At 32.9% G+C, this 24551-nt stretch overlaps 1 protein-coding gene across 1 annotated transcript in view; it reads left to right on the forward strand.

Moving 5' to 3' along the window:
* Nucleotides 1-22854, forward strand: part of LOC145664618 (uncharacterized) — a 73801-nt gene extending 50947 nt beyond the window's left edge. Inside the window, exon 2 of the mRNA XM_081731437.1 lies at nt 11629-22854. Within this exon, the coding sequence (XP_081587563.1) occupies nt 11958-13706 (1749 nt within the window). The 5' untranslated portion in view covers nt 11629-11957 and the 3' untranslated portion in view covers nt 13707-22854. The remainder of the gene's footprint in view (nt 1-11628) is intronic.
* Nucleotides 22855-24551: the final 1697 nt, after the last annotated feature.

Below are 24551 nucleotides of genomic sequence, written 5' to 3' on the forward strand. Positions count from 1 at the left end.
ACGATGCTGTCCACCACAGAGAAAATTTTAAGAATAGTCTACATGAATGGCTATATGTCTTATGATACTCAATTACATTTCAACATTGAAAAATTGAATATATATATATATATATATATATATATATATATATATATATATATATATATATATATATAAGGTGTTTCAAAACAACACCGACAACGTTTGGGAGGTGATTCCTGACACCAAGATAAGACAAAAAGTATAGACCAACTTGGGTGCGTAAATGCTTCCTTTTGGAGTTATAGGCTGCCGAAAACGTGAAAAAATGAAATTTAAAGGTCCACAGCTCCAAAAATATGGGGCCTACCGTGGTCGGGTCAAGACTACTTAGGAGCTAATACGTGCTCTATCCAAAAATACATGCTTCAAAATCCTGCAGTACTTCCGCAACAATTTTTATAGAGGTAGTTAGTGAGTACTTTAGATTATATGCTCATAACGAAACTGCCTGTACAAAATTTGTTGCGTGAGTACCTTAGGATTCTGAAACATGTATTTTTGGATAGAGCACATATTAGTTCCTAAGTAAAGTCTTGACCCGACTACGGTAGGTCCCATAGTTTTAGAGGTATGGACCTTTAAAATTCATTTTTTCATGTTTCGGCAGCCTATAACTCCGAAAGGAAGCATTTGTGCATCCAAGTTGGTCTATACTTTTCGTCTTATTTTGGTGTCAGGAATCACCTCCCAAACGTTGTCGGTGTTGTTTTGAAACACCCGATATATATATATATATATATATATATATATATATATATATATATATATATATATAGATTGATTGATTGATTGATTGAAACACGTTTTTGTAGAGGCTTGATGAAAGAAGGATCATCATATTACATACTTTTAATTATAACGTGTACATGAATGAAGTTTTATATATTTTAGTGCTTCGCTACTAGAATTTTATACACGTACCGTGTCAATGCACGTTTGACACACGAAACACATCCATACGCATAAAATAAAAATAACACTTAGAAACTCATTGATTGATATTAGAAACACCAATCCTGATATAAAAGTATATAAAAGTATCAAACTTGTTTTTTTTCTTTTTCTGTTGTTACATTGCTGTCAGTCTATATTGTTTTATGCAGTAGAAGTTCATTTGATTGAATCTTTTGTGTATTTTAATTAGACATATTTTAGTGTGTTATTTTTCTTATGCAGATCGATCAGTATCAATAAAATTAAACCCAAAAAAAGTCTAGCCTATTTTCCATACAGTAAAGCTATAATGTGGCCCTCGAAGAGCTTCAGATCCTAGTTTGATAGTGCACAATTATGTTTACATTTTGGAAAGATATACCTTCCAACTTTAAATTTGCTATTTGCCATGTATTAATTCTGTTGATATTTTTGAAAGTGTGAAAATTTAACCTAACGACCTTAAGGCAGGATTCTCTCTCTAAGGTTCTGTACTTTTTCCACTGGCTCACCACCAAAGCATATTAATTATTAATACTATCATAAGTTGCTCGTACTACCAAAAATGGCTCACGTGCCACCAGTGGTACCCGTACAACAGGTTGAGACACCTTGCCTGAAGGTATATCCGTTAGGGTAGGATTCTCACCAGGGCAAGGGAATTCGATCATAATTTTACCATTATTGTTGCCATCATAATTCATTTGTCACCACCATATTCTTCAGCTTATAAGGTATTAATTATACGTTGTAGAACTCAGGAAGTAAATATATAAATTCACCCGTGAGATATGCAACATATGGTAGAATAATCTATTTTTTAGGTTCAAGTAATAATGTAGCAAAGCGAAGCTGAAGGTGATCGATTTATCGGAAGCACGGAAACACGCGAATCTCATTGTCCTTTGCTGTATATAGCATAAATCTATATTAAATTCTATCAATAAATGCTCGTTTCAAGCATGCAGACGCTAGAAGCTCTCCTTCATTTAATATCTATTTCAGAGAGAGTTATTAAAATAGTGTTTTGCATATCCCAACTATACTTCCATTTCTTTCGTTTCCTTTCTTAGAAGGAAGCATTTCAACGTATTATAATGCGAATCACATATTTATGATATTATATATTTTCGTTATTACGTTATATTTTGGTGTAAAAGGTACTGACTACTTGGAGTACATTTTACATTGAACTACATTCACATTTTACATTGTTCCTAATTTTCACGTTTATTTCATAAACGGTTATGTTATCGAAATTCCCATACAAAAGTTAAGAATCTGTGTGTGTATCTATTATTTCTACTTTATCTTAAATGTTTTTCTTAGCATCTATATAATTTGGTTTTGTCCAAATTTTACTAAGTAGTATCTAAATGATAAGATGTATTGATTAAAGTTTCATTTTAAGTTACATAAATATATTTTGATAATTCAGAGCCTGATAAGTTTTCCCACTGTCAGCTTTACATTCCTATCTCTATTCGTTAAAGTAAATGTATCATTTTCCAGAAACCAAATTACTTTTAAGCAGACTTATAATTAAGGCGTTAAAAATATTATCGATTAAATTAATCAGTAAAAAATGTTAATTTTTATTTTTTAAAAGTTTAATCAATTAAATTTTCCAGGAGTTAATTTTTAATTGATAATTGTTTAAAAAATCATGAAATTTAAGAGATTAGTAGTTTTTACTCTCAAAATCCATGTGAAATTAATATTTCTGAGTTTTATGGTAAGGTAACTGCAGGTATATACACCAGTGCAGCAAAATACGCCAAGTGTTCAGTACTGGGACGTTTCCTACGAAATCCGCTGGAATCTGCCTCCAATATGTGTACGGTCGTGCACAAGTCCGATTTGACGAATACTCCGGGAGAAACGATGAGACCACCACACGTAAAGTGTTGTTTGCTTCGGAAATGTTTCGTGGAAGAACGTTATTCCAATAGAGCTAAGAATCTGTTATTAGTACTGTGCTAATTCAGAACATTGCCGATTGTTTACAGCAATGTACGCCCTATTTCGTGTCTGTCTAGAAACACTTTGTTTTGTACGTGTAATATAATTTCAATATTTGTAATTCCATGGCTACTAAATCAATACCAAACATGATGCAGCGAAATACGCGGGGCCTTGTGTAAGACTGACTGCAGAAGACAAATTTGTTTTCATTTGTCCCACATGTTCCATGTATTATCTTTTTTTTTTTTTTTTTTGTTAAGTCACAGTCCAGTGACACTGTTTGTTTTTCTTCTTATGGACTAAAACTTTTCAGTTTGAAACTTCATTTCAATTTTGGAAAGTATCGTTTTTACATTTTATCCGTTAATCTCCATCTGGCACTTTGGTTATTCTATTCTTTGTTTCAGCCATGTTTTGTAGTTTTATTTGAGTTCATATGATACAGCTGATGTAAGCCATTGCAAGATTTATTACATGTTTCTGGCAGTATCCTAGACTTGGCGTAATTACCTGGACGTGTTGGTAAATACACCACTTTGTAACACTTTTTTCTTTTGCCTTGTGTACAAAATAGAAGTGAGTCGCATCATTGCCACATTTTTTTTTCTATACGCGGAAAAGGTTACTCTGCAACGTACATGTCTTGTTCTTTGTGTTTCATGAAAACTAAGGCCATAAAAAATACAACACCCTTAACATGGCGTATTTACCTGCATCTACCTTGTTTCAATTCTACTGTTTAATAATTATCAGTTTTGTCTGAAAATTATGTAGTAAACTAATTTTCCAATGCTTTTAACTTTATCTATTAAATTGTACATTAACTTTCACAACTCAAGACCAGAGATGGTGTGGATCGATGAAAACTTGACCTATGACCCTACCCACCGTGACCCACAACCTACCATAACCTACCGTCATCAACTCCGACCCATGACCTACGCTCTCCTCTCAACTGAATAAAGAGTTTACACTTATAAAACAAGACTGTGAAATTATTATTAATTGGAGTTTGAATTTCTACGGTTAATCGCTCAAACACCGCTGTGTTACAATACTGGTAGATCTGACCTTCAGATATGAAATAGTAAAGTGTTTGTCATGGGACATATTACGATGAATTCCAATTTAATTATCATATATAATTATTTTCTTGTTGAATTACAGATACTTTTCAGTGGAAAATAGGATGAAATTTGAGTCTCAAATCAAGGTAAAGTAGGCTAACGCAAAAATAAATAAATAAATAAATAAAACTAAACTAAACTAAAATAAAATATATAAATAAATAAAATAAAATAAAAATAAAGTCCAATACTCGACCGTGTCTCGAAAGCCAAGTAAAGAAATAAGTTTTACTTGGTACTATTACCATTACAAAAATATCAATATCCAAAAAGTGTCTGAGGCTTTTTTTAGATATACTCATCTGAGGTAAGTAAATAGAAAGAAATGAAAAAGGGAAAAAAAATAGAGGTCTTGAAAGTAAAACGTAGAAAAATTCACCAGTGTTCAGAAGAAGCTGTGTACAATGATTGAGCCAAGTGGTTCAGAATATGTCGTAGTGGGTCAGTGGATCAGTGGATCATGATGGGTCAGAGTGGGTCACGGTGGGTAGTGGGTCGCAGTGGAGCACATCCTTTGGACCCACTGACCCACTCAGTAGCGGAACAATGGTCTTTGGCACCCCTAGGCAAAATCCCTAGTGGCGCCCCCTCATCCATTGAATAGGCCCCATGCATGACCATCTATAACCTATGCGTACGCGCAGACGGCCATAAACCTAAAATTATTACTGGGAGGGTATTGACCGCTTTTCTTTTTATATCGTTGTGGTATGTCTTTTAAAAGTAAACTGGATAGAGTGCCCTGTTCATTAAAAATATACTTATGTAAAATACTGATTTTTTTTTTTTTTTTTGCAATGGTAGTGTAAATAAATAGTAATGTATCAACCAGTATTACCAAAAGGATTTCAAATGAATATATATAGTATGTTACGATTTTACATAATTATAAAATAAAAATAAATCTTGTAAAACCGCTTATAATCATTTTTTCTATTTTCAGTTTTTAAAATCGACAAATTGGATCCAAAATCAGAAGGTTTCTCATTTTTGCTTCGGCAAATTCTTTTATCAGATCAGAGATGTCCAATTCTTGAGCTCTTTTCCCTCAATACTCAACATAGACACAGAACAAAGGCATTCTTGGGTCATACTGTTTCTGAGATATGTTCTGATTAGTTTTAATTAAGAGAATGATTGCTCAGCAGTTGCAATTGTAATAGGAAGCACAGTCGCAAGATTTGGAAATATTGAGCTGAGGTCAGATTCGGTAATAAAATGAAGAATCTCTTCGTGGGTTGAAAAATTTGAAAGTCTGTCTTGAAAAATGTCTCTGAAAGTCAACATTTCTCGTGGAAAGTCACTGGATAAATTGTCTGCATACAGAAGCGCAAAGTCATACGACTGCTTGGTGACCTCTTCTTCAAAAGTGGTTCGTAACATTGACTTGCATAAGAACGAAAATATTTCACGAAGTTCCCTCATTCCATGGTAACCTTATTTTTACTAGTACGGAGTTGAGGATAGGCAATAGCACTTTGATCTCGAATTCTTTGACAGGGTCAATAAATTACATATCTTGTACCAATTCATCAAATAATATTTTCGGCACTGGCTTCCTTCTTTCTTCTAACTTATCTAAAACTCCAAATTAACGCGCGCGCGCAAACACTGACTTTCTCGAATACTTGAGACACATTCTTTCTAAGAACTTGCACCATTGTACAGCATTTTTTCAGTTCTCGTTGACACTGACAAGCACATACGTATACTAGGGCTCTGCAGCTTCTTTTTCCCACAACACAAGCATTACCACGAAATCGAACCTTTCCATTTTTCGTTTATAACCAGTTGCTTGTGTCCGTTCTTTCTGTTCCATTTCATAACGTCCGCATATCTCTTTCTTGGTGCGAACACGGCATTATGACTTCAATCCCAGCGTGTTTGAGAGAGTTTCTTCAGTGTTGTTTCATTTTTCGGAGATGTATCCTTGGAAATACAGTCTAGTAAAGCCTTCCAGCGTTTCCCGCTCGTACCAAACGAGTTACATATATTTTGTAGAGTGGCAAGGAAATTAACAGCTTCTGTGTTAACTTTTGCAGCATCCGATAACACGAGGTTCAGATTATGTGCTATGCAGTGAACATACATGGCATTCTTGGCATGTTTTTGAATCCGCGTTTGGAAGCTAGGAATACGACCACTCATTATTGCTGCTCCATCTTAGCCTTGCCCTCACTTCTTAATGTCAATCTCATTTTCTAATAGGACTTTTAAATCTTCATATTTTTCTGCACAGTGTTCGTCCATAGCATGAAATCCAAGGAAGCTTTCTACAATTTCGAACTGTGGGAAATGATTACTAGGTTTAGAAGATAACATAACGAATGATGATGCTTATTTGCTCGATTTGTGTAATGTCTTGCTTTAATCCAGGATAATGCTGAAGAAAGGAGCCTCTAGAATCTCATTCCAGATGTCTTTCCTATTTTTTTTTTTTTTTTTTTTCTCAGTGAGATCGATGATTTCATTCTGAATTTGTGGGCTTAGGTATTTGATCTTCTTCCTGTCGTCTTCTAAAAAGGCTTTTCAAAACACCATCAAATTCTGCCATAAGACTGATAGTTCAAAAGAAACTACCTGGGCATTCTGCCAGATTCTCGATGTCCGCGATGTTACATTACCAGACTATAGGGAAATGAAAACACAAAACAGTCGTTTTAATACTTACTGTCAATAATTAATTCTCGCTTGTGTTTCCAAATCGAGTTTGCTTACCATTGTTTGCCTTTTGAACTATGCAGATTTCGCCATTACTGACTGAATATGGGTTTCTGAGCTTTCATGTCTTAGTATTTTATTTGACAAGTTCTTCTATGTATTTATGCCATTAATCCATTCTTCTCGGAAATTTCGTCCTCGTCTATCTGCAAACAGCCAGCAAGACTCACAACAGACCAAATCCAACTTCGAGAATACCAGCCTTATTTCGAAAAGTTAGGATTTAGGATTTAGATTTCTGGGCTTTCGGCATCTAAGTCCATTTAGCCCGTCACGATTTGAGGGATGACGTCCCTCGGTGAGCACACAATCCGGGGAAAGGGAAGGAAGAAAGGATTGGGGAAGGAAGGAGACGGCCTGGGACCTATAAGTTAGGTGTGAATGAGGAAAACCCAGGAAAACCTCATTCAGGGTTGGCCTGAAAAAGCGAGTTACACTTTTTCGACCGAGTGACCCCACCGCGAATCGAACCCGGGACCGCTAGCACCGAAGGCGAGAGCGTTAGCGACTACGCTACGCGGGGCCACGAATATTTCGAAAAGTGTAGTACTCATTGGAAAATCTGCGATTTCCATCATTTTCATTTGTAGAATACACAGGTAATCGTGGCCTGCATGAGCAATATACATCTGCTTTTTAAGAACAATATCCGTCACTTCAGATGGATAGATTGGTGCTCATTTGGGCGCCCTCTGACGTTGGCGCCCCGGGCAGTTGCTCGGTTTGCCCGACCCTTGGTGCTTGTGCTTGATTCTGTGTAACCGCGATACGGGGCAATTCTGCTGTGTCTCATAATCATGGCAACTCTTTTTATCTCGTTTTAATCCAGATCTTATAGGTCATAAAATTTGTCATTATTGTTGAAAGTCTGTTGCGCAGGGGAATTTTATTTAAAGTTAGTAAGTTCAGTATACGTATGTAATAGGGCCTATAGGACTTATATCGCATTAATACAAGATGATTAATTTCTTAATCATACAGTGCTACAACCTCAACGAGTTTACAATAATGCCAATAGTGAGCAAGAATTTTTATTCTTGAAATATTCGGAAATGAAGACCGCGAAAATTTGGGGCTCCATTTATATAATTTGCTGCAATTTTTTAAATTAAAAACCCGGGGCGACCCATAATATACTGAAAAGCCTTGCGCCCATAGGCAATGCCTACCTGCCCACCCTATTGCTACGCCACTGGATCCACTCTATCTTTGCTTAAGACAATTCTCATTGCATAGTAGTGAAAATTGTCGTTTTTAATTCTAATCAATTAATTTTGAAGTCAACTTTAATTTAAACCGTTACTTTTTTTCTGAACTAATTTTAAATTTAACTATATTTTCATAAGTCTAACTTTTGATCTGAATCCGTTAAAATTTTTATTTATTTTTCCAACTTTAAAGTACGTTATGTCACCAGTAGCATATTTCGGTGATATATTGCATATTCCAAATCCTATGAATTCTGTACATCAAATTTTCATTAGAAGCCCTGCAGGCTGGTAGCCAGCCCAAAAATGTAGGGGGTGGGGCGATCCAAAAATATTATAGTTCATTTGCAAGCCTACTGTGAAAATTTTAGGGGGGTCCGCAAAAATTTAGAGGGGGCCGTCCCCCCTAGACCCCCCTGGATACGGGCCTGAAGCCCTGCATGGAAGTTCTGGTTAAACCGTTGACTTTATAAGCTGTTAAATCAGTTTTTTTAAAGATATTTATAACATTTTGATTCATAATCTTCAAGAAAATTGGCACAAATTATTGAATATAAGGTCAATAAAATGCAGTGAAGTTTTTTTTTTACTGCATCTAGTGGCTCATTTTACATGTAATACCAAATGCACAGAAAACTCACTACAATATTAATACTTATACGAAAACTATTAGTAACTATGTGAAAACGAGCTCCTCCGTGGCTAAGCGGTTAGCATATGCGCCTTTGGCGCGGGAGACCCGGGTTCGATTCCCGGCGGGAGCTCATGTGGTTCGGATTCCACGTTAATCAGTAGGTCCACGTCTCATATAGCCTCGCTGCTGAACGGGACGTAAAACTCAAAATCAATCAATCAATCAAAAATTATGTGAAAACTATTCAATTACATATGCTTGTGCTGTATGTTTTTGTGGAAAGAATGTGAGATATTGACTATATCTTCAGAGTGTACTTTAGATCTAACTTCGGTAACTTCTTTTCTGAATTCTATATGATTTACTAACATACAGAATTAGATTGCATGATAACCTATGCACTCACCTATCTGACGAGTTCGTGCATTTTTTTTTTATTTTTTATTTTTGAGTCGCTGCTGCTGCTACTAGTTCAAAGAATTGTCGGAAGGGGAGGTATGAGTTCTGCATTACTTTGCAGCGTGCCCAGAACATACGAGTACTGAAAGTCAATACACACAGTTTATTTCTTGGCTGGTAATGTTATAACGTTGTTAAAGTGATCTTTGCGATTTAAAGTGTAAAATGGAAACGAAAAAACAATAACCAAACAAAGTCATGCATTCCGATATTACAAGGACTACTATATATAAAATGTTAAAACTTTGTTGAAAAGAAAGAAAAAAAGTGGACGCATATTGCATTTAATAAAACATCAGACAGCTGTCGGTGTGGTAGACAGAACTGTGAAAATGTTATTAAAATTGGTATATTTTATTCAATCAAACTATTCAAAGTATATGAGCAAATCCACACTGTAGAGCAGTGGCATAGGGAAGAGGCTGACGCACTTAACCCTATCTCTTCTTAGTGTAGTGATATCAAAAATTGATTCTGCTAATATGCAGTATATTCTATTGGTGATCCCGATAATACCACTTTTCTTATAATTTATCACAAATATTGTACAGCCATGTTAAAAACAAAACTTACTTCGCAGAAATCCTCCTTAATCCTACATAAGATTAAAAAAAAAAAAATGGAGAGAGCACGGTGTTTCAGTGTAGAGCGCTTTCCTTTGTTACGTCAGGTTCCTGGTTCGATTCCTGGCCAAGTAAGTTTGTGATGGACAACAACGTGTCCGTGGGTTTTCTTGAGGATACTCCCGTTTCCTTCCACATTCTCTTTCCACCATTTCTTCCATCATCATTCACTTGCTTAAATCGTTCGTCTTCCTTAGCCTAACGGGACGTTAAACTGAATAATTACATTTCATTTAACAAAATTGGTTAAGTACTGAATTATCTTCTTTAGAGAAGACGGGCTCTTTCTTCTCAGCACAAGCATGAAAATGTATCGTCTGCAGGTGCGAGTAAGAACATCAAAAAGGAACAAGTTGCTGATTAAAGAAAATGACCTGCTTAGCTTTATTGTTAGCACATACAAGATCGTAGTGCGTCGTCCCTGGCTCTACTTCCAATTATACCACTAACATTTTCTGGTATAAACTCATTATCATGAAGAACCGCGGTAGCTCAATGGTAGAGCGACTTTGATGTGTGGGATCCCTGGTTTGATCCCAGCTTGCGCCAAGTGGGCCGTGTGGTGGACAATCACCATTGCATGAATTTTCTCATGTTCTCCCGTTTCTTCCTACTTTCTTCATTCCACCATTTCATTTACTATCATCAGATTCCTTAACCTTCAAGGCATAATCGTAAAACTGAAAAATTTCATTTCATTTTTTCATATCATGAGACAATTGAGGAACCATATACCCTCATGAGGAACCATTTGTATTTTAAGAAGCAGGAAACTCAAGTCCAGAAAGTAAGAAATAATGACATGTGAGAGCTGATGCACTGACCAGGGATCATCACGTTGAACGTGCTAGATCTGGCTAACCATAGTACTTCATGGATTGTAGCGTGAATACTTCCTTCTATCTGTTAACTAATTTCATCAGTATTTCAACCCGTATGACTCTAAAGAATGAGACTTCTTTGTTACCTGTCTCACCTGCAAATCGACTAACCTCTAGCAGTGAAATTAAATACTTAACGTAGTATCACAAGTGTACATGACATATAGTCAATGCGTCGGTTTACACTATAAGTTATATGCTTGGCTGCGCTTCTTTGACATAGCAGTTTATTAATCCTATGATGTTTTTCTGGCTTCGTCACTGCTGTAGACATACTAAATTAATGTCTTTTTATGTTATTTGATATTTTTATTATATACTATTTGATATTCTTAAAGTATTTATATGGGAAGATTAAGTTTGCAGACATCTACATGGTTTATTGTTTTATCTTATGTTAAATAGTTTTACGTATCAGCGCACAACGATTTAAAGTATGTACACGACTGATTTCATTAAATTTGATTTGGTTCAAAATAGGCTTTTGATTTACATAAAAAACTGAATATGAAAGAAATCTGAAATAAAACCAGTGCCTACCTCTGGCAACCGTGCCATGCGGCTGACATCACTTGTAAACAAAGAAATTAGTTCGCAACTTTGCCGCACGCACAGATAAATCAAATGAGATATACTTAAATGATCCTCCATTACAATGAAGAATTAGCTGCTGGTATTTCTTGTTCCAAATGTGAAAAAATACAAATTAATTTCCTCTTAACAAACCTAACTTCTTTGTAATGATAATTGTATTCGTTGCACAAAATGCAAAAGAAAGGTTTAGATCAAGCAAAGTATAAATACTGGGTACATCCAAAGAGTGTATGTCACAGAGAATATTTCGAGAGATAAATATTTCCTACATGCACTTTGGCTTTCCTGACTATTGAATAGTAAAAAATTGTACTGTCATATCTCGTATGAAGGATATACGAGAGTGTAAAATTTTCAAAATAAAAATTTCTTAACTTTTGAAGTGTTCTTTGTTTTGTGTTAATGTGTTAATTATTGTGTTTTTGCATTACTGATTGATATTTTTTTAATATTTTGCAGGTAAAATTTATAGTTTTCTCTAAGTCTCCTGAAAGAGCGACTGCCATGGATATCAGAGGATCACCACCTTCATGTACCATAAAGGAACCTGGTATTCTAATGAATAGCGACAATTATGGATAGTGCTATAGTGTTATATAAAATATTATTAGTGATCAGTGATTGCTTCTCAACTACGACATACCTACAAATAAAAAGAATGCTACTATTTCTAAGAGAAAGTGGGAACATTTATATGATATATAAATATGGCGTTGTTTAGCAAAGCACATGTGGGATAAATACAAAACTAATTGTGAAACTGGCTTCATTCCCAAATCGAAACACAAATGACAAGCGAAGAGAAAAAGGACAATATGAGAACACTAACTCGCAGCTCAAGGTTACGAAGTATCGCAAAGGGTAAAGGGAAACGAAGTCAACGATTAAGAGAACGGGCCAATCTGTCCTTTTTCATAGTTGTAATTTTTTTTGCAGTATTTGGCATCATTGTTGTAGCAGAGATTTTCTTCATAGATGAGAAGCATTCAGGAATGTATTACGGAGATAACAGGCGGAAGAATGTACGTTCCGAATATGAGGACGTATTGTCAGATGATTATTTTGTATATCGTGGATTTGATGACAATCTCGGGATGTTCTTGCGCGAAGAGAAATCTTTAAAAGATGAAAAGGCTTCGGATACTTCATCGCTGTCCACCGTGGCGACTACAGAGAAAACAGCTGACGGTCAGCGGACTAGCAACGATAAACGAGATCTTCAAGTCAAAATAAATGTTGCCAAATTAGTAAAAGATAAACGCTTCCTTAATGATCACTCATCCTTGTACAATTCGTCATCGGGTCTTGAAATAGGAAGCACCAATTTAACAGCAGTAGATGGTGAATGGCAAACTGTCAAAGGAACTAGGTTCAAATTCTACGTATTTTCAGCTTTTTATGATCGTCGAGAAGAACGTTCTATAAGAATAATTGGTGCTACGAAAACGAGGAATCCTGAAAAAGTGTGGTGTAAATTTTGGTACCAAAATGGAACTTACCATGCGGTACAGGCTCATGTGAAAGTTATTCGTGAGAATTGGAATCTTAAATATAGTGCTTGCTTTATTTTGTGTCCAATCTACTCCAGATTTTTGAAACGAAATATGTCTGTACCGGCCACTGTTTCCGTTGTTAGTCAACTGAGTGAACCGCCGTCGAATCATTTGCTTGTAAGAAACACTGATGAAGATCTGTCAAATGTCACAAAATCTTTCCATGTAGTTGGCCAAAATGCAGCTGTGTGTGTGAAACCTTTACACTTTAGTTATAATCAAGTCCTTCAAATGCTTGAGTTTCTAGAACTGAATGGATTGCTAGGGATGAGTCATTTTACTATGTATAATCATACAATTGGTCCTGACGTTAATTGTGTTCTCCGCGAATACATTCAAGATGGAAACATTACGTTATTACCATGGAACTTAAACATGGTATCTCAAAAGGAAATCAGAACTGAGGGTCTATTTGCTGCGCTCAATGACTGTTTGTACAGAAATATGTATCGCTATCGCTTCCTAGTCATGATAGATTTAGACGAATTCATTATTCCCAAATATAATGAAACGCTGCAAGACCTAACCGAATTTTTCAGTAAGAAAATCAACACAAAGAATATGGGTTCATATTCCTTCCAAAATGCATTCTTCTACCTTCAATGGGCTGATGACCCAAATGCAGCTAATTTACCCAACTTAGTCACTTTAAGGAAGACTAGGCGCCGTGCCAAGTACCATCCTCATAAACAACGGTCTAAATATATGTGCAGACCTGAATTCGTGGTTGAAGCAGGAAATCATTTTGTATGGGAATACATTCCAGGACACGGAACCTTCAACGTGCCTGCAGAATCGGGATATCTTCACCATTATAGAGTGTGTGAGTTTGGAGGTGATGACTGTATCAAAACGCAATCAGTCTTGGATAGAACTGCCTTCCGCTACAAGGATCGACTAATTAGAAGAATCACTGATAGATTAAGTCGGCTCAAAGACAAATGTAATGTAACTGAATTGTATAATCAAGTAAAACAAAGCTAGCAGATATCATATGGGAGTCATGAAGATTAGGTAGGCGAAAAGGTATATCTCAGAGATATTTCCTCCTTCCTCGTGACATGTAATGTGTATGGTTGTGTCATGATGGTATCCAGAATTTTTAGTCCATTTAATGCAAGTTTTTGAACTCATTATCCCAAAACCACTCAGTTAAAAAGGAAATTTGAGAGTTTGTCGTGTAGTAAAATATAATTTATAATCCTGTTCGTAGTCATAAGTTACTAATTGCGGTTGCGTATTTTAGGAACAACATTAACGATTTTGCCAACCAGTATCCCACTCGGATTATTATAAACATGCATCTAATAATATTTGAGTTTCAATTCAAGATCCACGTAAAGGTTTAATTAACGAACAATTCACACGCATAACTTGGATACCGTTTGAATCTAAGAGCAACAGTGAGTTTTCTAAAAATGTTTCTTTTCTTTTCTTCATCTAAAAGAAAACACGTTCATTTTTTGGGGGGAGGGGTATTTGTCTTGACTAATTAAAGTGGGATGATTCTCTAACGTTAAACCATCTCTTTTAGTTCAACGGACATAACCATGAGGCGTTAAAATAAAAAAAAATCTTCAAATTTCATTTTAACGTCAAATAAAGAGTATGCGTGAAATATTTCTTTGTCAATCCAGTTGACTCGCTTATTTATTTGATTTGTTTATAGACTGTCTTGCATAGCGGTTATTAATGTAAATTTTCTTACTATTCATTGCTATAATTTAAAAACTAAAAAAAAATCACAATAAATAAATTAACTGTTAAAATGTATAGGAGGATCATTTGTTCATACGAGAACTCCGATCCATAACATAGAATTCCCTGAGACAATGCATTGCTAGCTGTTTTTAGTAAGACAATTTTCAAGCTGAAAGTGGGTGGAACAAAAAAAATCTGCCTTATTCAGTCACGTTACACAAGAACCACTCAGGTACAAATGGTTCATGACTAATGAATTCTATAGCTATTATATCCTGCTTCATTACTTTATTCAACCTCGATACCCACAATATCTTAATAGATATACTTTCTTTTTTAAAAAATCTGAGGATTATTTTTCGTCACATAAACGCCGAATGAACAGTCTCATTTTGAAATTTATTTTTCTTGCTCTTACTCTCTATTTTTAAACCAAAATTCTATCCGTATGTCTATACACAGGATTGTAAGAGATACTTATGTTGTTTGCCTCTGAAGCAGCTTGCTTCCCTGCCTATACGCATGAAACATGTTGCTTTGAGTATAAATGTAGATATTTAAAAAGGAAAGTGAGTGGTGTAATATTTTGAACTGTAAGTTTACAAGTTGGAGGATGTAGAACTAATATTAATATTTTTATCCTAATTTATTTATTTTATTAATTAATTATGTTAAACGTTGAAATCAGGTATTTTATTGGTAAATATTGTTGAAGATATTTTAATACACGTAAGATATATATTTCATGTGATATGTGATTTGTGTATTAATTTTTTGTACAGGTTAACTTTGACACTGTTGCGAAAACGTATCAATTCATTCATATCAATTCAGATTCCTTTTTGTATTTAATGTTTGATTTACTTATATACTTTTTCATAACGCCGACAGCAAAGCACTAATTTGTAAACTATATTCTGAGATATACCTTTCTTTGAGTGATATTACGATAGTTTCTATGTTAAAATATTACTAGGACCATTCACAGTTAATTGTACAGAAGTACGATTTTGAAAGAAAAATGATGATATTTTCGTAATGTCTGTTAATTGATAACTGCAATAAGGTGTATGTGGGCTTAATTTTAAAATCTCTGCTATGGATACCATGAGAAGCAATAAAGGATAGCGATTGATTGTGGATGAACAGTGTGATGAAACACAGCAGAATAGGACATTTCTTTCTTGTGTTTGTCCTCGAGATTCGTATTAGGCATTATAAATTCGCTTGTTATAGGAAGTCCTAAGAAAGAAATGCTTCATTAACTTCCATGGAATTTTATAGTTTAATTTTGCATTGTAAAGATTATGTTGAACTATTCGTAATCTTAAAATAAAGTGATCGTATGCCATATATAAGATCAATGTGTGTTAAGTAGACTCCAATATTTCTTTATTTCGCTAATTATCTCATTTTATGAGTTTTCAGTTGGTTCTACGAGACAAAATTTATTCCTTACAGATCATTACAATGCACTAACAATACTGAATTTTAATGCCTGTAATATTTGAAATAAAGTGAAATTTATTCTTCCTACATAAATCACTATACATTTCTTCCAAAATGATTATTATTAAAATTTCCGAAATATATAAAACATCTTGAAAACTTGATTTCAAAGCATACCATTTAATATAATAAAAAACATGGAAAGATATATTTTTAAAAATTGTAGCTATACTTGTCGTGTAACTTTCTAGCTCTGAGTTAATTATATTTTGTATGAATGAAAAAGCAATTTACGAGCATTTCATACTTTTAATACGAGCATACTTCAGTATGTTCTTTTAAATGAGTTAATTTAATAAATGTTAAAATAAGTTAATCTAGTATACTTATCCCACTAAAAGGTTTATAGATATATTTTTATTAACTATAAAATCCAGATCATGTAGTTTATGATATAAGTTGCATTTGATATCATAGTGGTTAACACGGTATATCTTGATGCTACAATTATTATATTCGAAATAAATATATGTGTGATAGAAGAAGATCTAGTCACAATCATATTAGCCAACTTTCTATTGTTGCATATAGGCCTCGACTGTGGTTGGAAGAAATTTAATAGTAGGTTATCATGTTTCTAAATATTTTCTCTTTAGCAATGTTCCGTTTACTAACACTAGTATATTTTTCAAGTAAAATTTAAATAAAACAACTGGCGATAAATGTTCCGGATTTAAATCTTCCTTTGAGAAGATATGAAAAAATAAACATGAACCATATTAAGATATGTATACAAACATCTGAAATGATATCAACTTACTAGCTTGAACTCTCCTTGATGAAATTCTACTGATAATCACTTATAATTATTAAAACTAATAAAACAAAATCATTTTTGATTCAATGTAGTCTTGTTTTAAATATATTAATTACAAAACGAAATATAAGAATCCAAAGAAATTCTATTAACTGAGTTTACTACTACTATTACTATTACTACTACTACTACTACTACTACTACTACTACTACTACTACTACTACTACTACTAATAATAATAATAATAATAATAATAATAATAATAATAATAATAATAATAATAATAATAATAAACTCCAATTGGTTATAAAAGTAAGTAGTGCTATGCGTCAGAACCATCGTCATAACAAAATAAAAAATGTAAGAAAGTTCTAAACGCGCATAACAAATTATCTTTCTAATTCTACAATGCTGTTAAAATCGCACAAGGATGAAGTTATTATGCTTATTATACTTACTACTCTGTGTGTAGTTTCTGAAGATCCTAGCAGGTCGTGTAAAGATCAGTACCACCGGACAAGAAAATAAAAGTCGCTGATTAAGTATATATAAAGTGTTGAAGTTATATCGCATTTGATGTGCATAATATCATGACACTGACTATCTGACTAGCTACTTCATAATTAAACCTACAGGTAACGTGATAGATCTTTAATAAGCCGTTCCAAAACGAATAATAACGAAAATAAGGTATGATAACTTGAAATTCCATTCAGCAAAGTTTTATTTTATTTCGTTTGTGGTGGTGTACATCAGTGTTTGAAGAAATTTGCAAAGAACTTAATTACGTCAAAAATGTCATATATGTTGCCCATTTTAATTTATCCGTCAGTATATACAAAAAGTATTACCTAACTCCATTTGTCCAGAAACTGGTTTATAAATTACGCAGAATAACATTGTATGTCTAAATTTTAAACGATTAATATGAGTACAAAATAAGATTTATTTTCGAATTTATCAATTAGTGTTCTTACTGTGATAATTAACATTTAGTATGTATGAATAGTTTACTGTATTATTGCATTATATAAAAAATATGATAGTTCAAAAATTACCAGATTCAGTTCTATTTAGTATTAAGTGTATTAGTTGGAAGTACGAATAGTGGAAGTCCGTTCAGGCCTAATTTTTCGATAAATAACAGTATAAAACAAATATGGCAATTTTAAGAAAGAGATCAGTAAATATCTTCAAAATGTTATTAAATGAAAAATAGTTATTTTCAGAGGTCTGTACGAATGCGGATATATCCGCGGATATTCGCATTATTCTAGCTTCTGCAGACATATTCTCAGTTCCTGTGCTGTATGACGAATAAAAACGCGGATATTCGTCAAGACAAGCACTTAAGTGATCATTCCTCTAAACGCTATTAATTATTTACATTTTATAATAAAGTGTGATTACCCTTTCGGAACAAATAACCACAAGAAGAAAATTTAGTAATTTTCTTTCTTTTCTGCTTTTAAACGCAATAGTAAATATGACGTGTTAAATTTGTTTTATTGAGGTTTCAGTAAGATGGCTTATTCTTCTTTCTGGCTTATTTTTTAAAGGTACTTTCATTTTATCTTTGCGTTATGGGTTAAGATACTTATATTTTATGAGTTAGGGAAAATAAAGAAAAAAGAATTGTTCTAAAATTAATTGATAGACTTGGTATCACCAGCTTGACAATTTTGCTGTCAGAAATTTGAATTTGAGTTCTTAAGTAAATAAGGTATATCTTCCATTATTTTCTTTCTCTGTTTGCATGAATTATATTTCTGTTTGCATGAATTATATTGCGTTTTATCTAAAGTAATTGACTCACAATAGGAAGAGATAGTTCTAAATTTTATTGATATATCATACGTTTGAAGAAATTATATATAAAAAGTATTTACAACTGTTATAGTAGGAACTATTTTGAAATTGTAATTGTCATAGAATAAATAAGTTCTATATTTGTTATGGATATGGAGATATTGTTGATGCGGTATAGACGCAGATGTGATTTTTTACATCCGCGCAGACATCTTGTTATTTTAAAGACCTTTCACATAGTGGAGAAATTAGATCGCTAGATAATTATGACGTCACAAGATCTATAAGATCATGAACCTTTTCTTCTTGATTGTAAAAAAAGACCTTGCAACAGACAATTGTTCATTTTATAGCATTTTGTAAATTCTTTTTGGCTTACTTTCAATATTTCAGACATTTTAAATCGTATTTGACATAAATTTTAAACGTATAATGGAAGAGATAGTAAAGGCCTTTAAAGTGTAGAACTTGATGAAAAATATAAATCTGCAGTGTAATTTAACTGTATTACATCTACAAACACTGTAAGTTGAATATCTGTTCAATCAATAGAACTTGAAATTCATTTATGAACTTCTACTCTTATCATATGTTTTAATATGTACAGTTTATTACAATTTATCTCATTCCTTTATTAGGATACGGTGCTGCCCTTGTGGCGTCATTTGGAACATCAGGGGGAGCAGGTACTCCTGAGTACTAGTAAATATTATGTATGTGTGTGTGAGTGTATTAATCAATATTATAATGATACAGTAACGAAAAATGTGAAATTTTCCTTGTGTCGGAGAGTCCTGTCCCCCAAGTATAAAATTGAAATGACGCTGCTGTGCTGCACTTGCTCATTGTAGGGGGTGTTATGAAAATATTCAAGGGAAACAAGCTATTTATTCCTGTTCTCAATGTTATTTGACAAAGTGATAAACTTGTTTATATGTACGTATGTCTTTGAGAAATTAGTAGTAATGTATTTGTAAGTCACACATTGTAAAATGCAAGTAAATCTGACATGTGAACATGAAGTCTTTCGGGCTCAACCATCCCAGGTAGCCAAAGTGTGATACTGAAGAATTCTTCCAAATGATGGGAAAAATGGATATATTTTTCTTTCAAATATTTGATGTGGTAACTGTAAATGGTCCTACAAAATGCTCAAGCTTTTATGATATTAGACGTGTCACGTGTAGATTTGGTGAAAGGATTACACAGGGTCACGGTCTTAAGTGACTTAATATTTCAGGATATATTCTCTTTTTTTTTTAAAAAAAAAACTTTAAACTTATTTGATAAAAGACCTGAAATTCAGCATATCTCTATCCATGTGGTACACTACCAAAATTGTTTTTGAAGACTTTGATTGATAATACGTATATTCTTACTGACATTAACTAATACGTATAATACTTGAATAATGAAACTGTTTATTTTAACAAAACAGAATTTTCGTAATATTTTTTAAGTGTTCCCTGACTCGGTACTGATATCACTTTCTCGGTACTGATTCGTTCTTTCATTTTTTATATAACTACTTTGCAACGTGTGTTTACACATTTTACGCATTTTTCTCTCATATAATGTTTAATATTATAGTTACTTTATTGCAGCTGATATTATTAATTCAATCTAAATTCACATTATCACCTAATAAAATCAAAAGTTTATATTTTACGAAACAAAGCGAGTAATATTATCCAAATTGACTACGGTTAGTTCCGTACAAGGTGACCAACTTGTTAATGTCTAATCAACGCTCCTATAACGAGATATAATCGTTATATTCATGTTTTCATAGATGTGCGCAACATTACTCAAGTGAACAGTTTAAAATTCAAAGCTACTTTGTATACTATTTTATGATTCTTGGAATACATTAAGATAAAACATTTAAAGAATATTTCTTTGTTTGAAAACTATGGTTTTTTAATAAGCTTAAACATGTATCGGACCTTGCTGTATATGTTAAACATATTTGCGTTTAAAAAAAGTAATAAATGAAAATTAAAGATTGTTGACTTCATTAGTTAGTAATGTAATTATTTACTACTTGAATCAGTACTGAAAATACTGAAAGAACAATTTGAATATTATGTTCTTAAATATTGATGTTACATTGTCACTTATAAACTAACTCATGCTAGGCAAATCTTCTTATAGTTGTATTGAGATTTACATATTGTACATCTAAAAATCATACGCAACAGAAAGATAAGAACATGGGGAAATCACTGCCTTAAATTTCAGGTCTGAAAAGATTCTCTTAAAATTTAGTTAATATCAGAAAATGTTTTAGAATATATCCTGATAAAAAGAGTCCTTGAAAATAATGTGTACAATCAAGCATTTTATACGAGACTTAACGGTTGATAGTATTATTTCTCAAGCATCAGCTTTCTAAACAAACTAATAATTAATAAAAAATAATTTAGGACATATTCTACTGTTATTTGATATTGCACTTGTTCAACATTAGCATTCATTAAAAGTATATTTGAAACAAATTTTCAAAAGTAAACAAAACAAAAAAAAAACTTTTTATACAAATTGAACCTTGCCATTTTGCAGAAAGCTAGAAATCCTATTCATATTTGTAAAAAGAAGTACATTTGACTGTTCTTGTATTCTAAAGTGCTGCAAATTTCATGTATTAGAAATCTTATATTTAACATATGACGCTATTAAAATAGGAATCGTGTGCTATAGTTAGTATATGATACGGAATTTAACGTATTCATCATGGCGAACGACTTGAAGTTTTGTTGTACACGTATTTTGACTAGATGTGAAGTATTTTATGTTGTAAATTTTGGGAGTGTAATAGGAAAGTGTATGTAGAATATATTCAGTTTGTTTTTGCGATATTAATATTTGTACATGATATGATCATCTTATATATGTATTAACGCATTTAAAATATTGTAAGTTAAAAGAGGCATATTGTCATATCAGCTCAAAAGAATCTTTGATTTTAATAACCGATACATATAATATATTTTATGGAAAAGTCCACTACATGACATTCTTAATAACATACAAGAGCAACTACAATAAATAAAAGCAATGCAAAACTGTTTTATCTTTTGTGTAAACACATTATTTTTTATCTTTATTTACCCTATTAAATGGAGATATTAGGTATCAAACCATGAAAATTAATTTGTTAGTGATAAAGAGTTTCTCCATATTGAATAAGACTGATGATTGATCATAATAGAAATAAGTGGAGTCTAAAACTGACTCTACTCTTTTCTCAATGATCACATTTGAAAAATCTATGTTCACTAATCCATCTTTTTTTATGAAGAATCCTAATTAAAAATAAAGTACTTAGTTCAATATCAAAATTTGAATAGAATCACGCTTTATTCTGGGAAAACTTTTTACATAATTCATAAAATCTAGACGTCTGTAAGAATACAATAGATAAATAGTCAAACGGAATGAAAAAATCAATTTAAATCTTGAGTGCATATGTAAATTGGAGCTTTGAAAAACTATATTCAAGAATTGTCTAGAAAATGCTTTTCAAACACATGGGCTTAAACACATGTGCGGTGATGTTAATTGAAATAATTTATACAGAAAGTGAAAGGAAGTATCTTCTTTTGTCATGGTGGCCAAAATTATTAGGTTTATCTTCTGACTTCCAGATTGTACAAAGAAATCGGCTGATTCTGAGGAAGAATATGAAACATGTGTAACATATTCTATTTGTTGCAGGTATTTTAACACCATGGGTTGAACACTTATTGGAGCTGAACGTGTATCAAGTTCATAGAACAGGTACACTGAACTCCCCGTCCTTTATGAGCATTAAAAAACTTTGAATTGGTGTGACACTATTCTATTTACAGAGTACAGATCGATCGAGGTTTCTTGTAGCGATTGTATTGTATTTATAACTGCTACATGAATTTCGACAGACTTTTTTTTTTATATATTTTTCATTGTCGCAAGAGAATAAAACTCCCTAGATTACAACTCATGGACTCCGAATTTATTGTTGTTGTGACTAGTTCCATTACGTTATACCAATTTATTAGAATTAAATGGCTTATCGTATTGCTGATAGTGATGATAATAAAAACAATATTAAAAATATTTCATTTACCCTCACGTTCCTTTTAATCTCAGCCATTAGGTATATACGAGTAGGTATGTCCAGAAATAGAAATTTCCGTTCCAAAACTTCAATAAGATTTTGATTGAATTTCAAGAGTCGCGGAATGACTAGAGGAGTTAAAATATTTCTATATTGACTACTGCACCAATCTGAATAGTTAATAACGTAACATCTGGGTTCTTTCCAACAGGGCTCATCAATTTGTGCAAAATACACTGTGAACCAACTGAAGTGAAATTAGTAATTTCCACAAGCAATAAAAAAAAAAAAAAAAAACTTGAGAGAACGCTACGTTTAGTTTCCAAAGAAAATCTTGTTGATTGCGGTACGTAACTATGAGTTGCAATTTAAACCTAAAAATAAACAGTTATCATATGTAATTTGTTAGAACCATTCATTTTTCTTTATTTAGACTTTAGAATTACAGTTGTCTTTTTATAAATTAAAATTTGTTTACATCTTTTGTTCAAAAATGATGATATGAGATTAAGAAACAGTAAGATAATTAAAACCGTACGATAATTAAAACACTATCTACTATGAAAGTCATAAATGGAAAATATTTATAATCTTACAGAGAAAGTGACATGTTTCTAAAATATAAGTACATTTTACTTTTTAGCACATAATATGAAACATGAAGTCAAAATATTTTATTGCAGGCCCTTTGGTATCACGTGAGCTAGTGAGAAACTTGAAGTCAAATAAAATTACACTTTCTGCATACTACTGCTACTATCACTACCTGACTAATTACACTGTACAACACAGCAGGAAGTTTGCATTCTGCCTAAAATGTTTTTCTAATGCATTTTTGCAAGCTAAACAAATCCACGTTTTTTTTTTTTTTTTTTTTTTGAAAAACATGCATACGTATATTACGTAAGAACTAGTGGGTAAAATTAATGGAGACACCTTTTTCCTTCAAGACTTACCATGTAGCAACTATGCACTTAAATGATGGATTTACACTTATAGAAGAGTGGTACGTAACTTATTACCTCCCGAATGTCTTTGAAGCTTGGAAATCTGCCCACAAAAATTTCCACCGTCTAACATTCTTCCTCATCACGACATTGCACGGACATTCTTCCTCATCACAATCGCGAAACTTTTAGAATTTCTACCAAAAAAGTGGAGTCCATATTCTATCATACCCGGCTTACTCTCTAGATTTAGCTCCATGTGACTTTCTCTTCTTCATAAAGCTCAAGACAAAGCTTCAAGTACGCCGCTTTCAAATAAAGAGGCTATCACAGCCTATTATAATGAAATAACCCATACTCCAAAAAACGAATCAGTTATAATTCTTTATCGGAACAGATACAGACTTGGCTTATATGTCATTATTAGACTTCGGAATTTTAGGCACGAAAAACTTACATTTTAGGCGCCTAAAATAGGTCCCCAAAATGCGAAAATAGGCGCTAAAAATAAAAAAATAGGCTCTAAAATTTCAACTGTATATTTCCCAAACATCTTTTATTTGTGTCTTTCAACAAGACATATACATATCACAATAGTAAGATTTTATTCATAGTTCACAGAACAGTAAATGACCAAAAGTCTTTCCAACTTTTCTACAGTCCATCTGTGTCTCTTATCTGTTAAAATCATTTTCGCTGCAAAGAATGATCTCTCAACTGAAACCGATGTTATACATGCATATTTGAATTTGCTTGCATTTGATAAAAGTACTTCTTTCGGAAGCATCTCGTTTTTTCCCGTCAAGAATCTTGCCGTGCGATCCAACACATTAAGTCCACTTTTTTTTTTTTTTTTTTTTAAATCAGTTTCCCATTTGCACTTCACTTTTTCCCCAACTTTTCCGTTTTCTTTCTGCTTCCTTTACCACTGTCACCTGCTCAACAAGTGTTCTTTCCTTTCCTTCCAATTTGGCAATTGTTACAGGCAAAAATGAAAAATTTGCCT

The sequence above is a fragment of the Thermobia domestica genome, chromosome 11, assembly GCF_964235325.1.
Source record: "Thermobia domestica chromosome 11, izTheDome1.hap1.1, whole genome shotgun sequence".
Lineage (NCBI taxonomy): Eukaryota > Metazoa > Arthropoda > Insecta > Zygentoma > Lepismatidae > Thermobia > Thermobia domestica.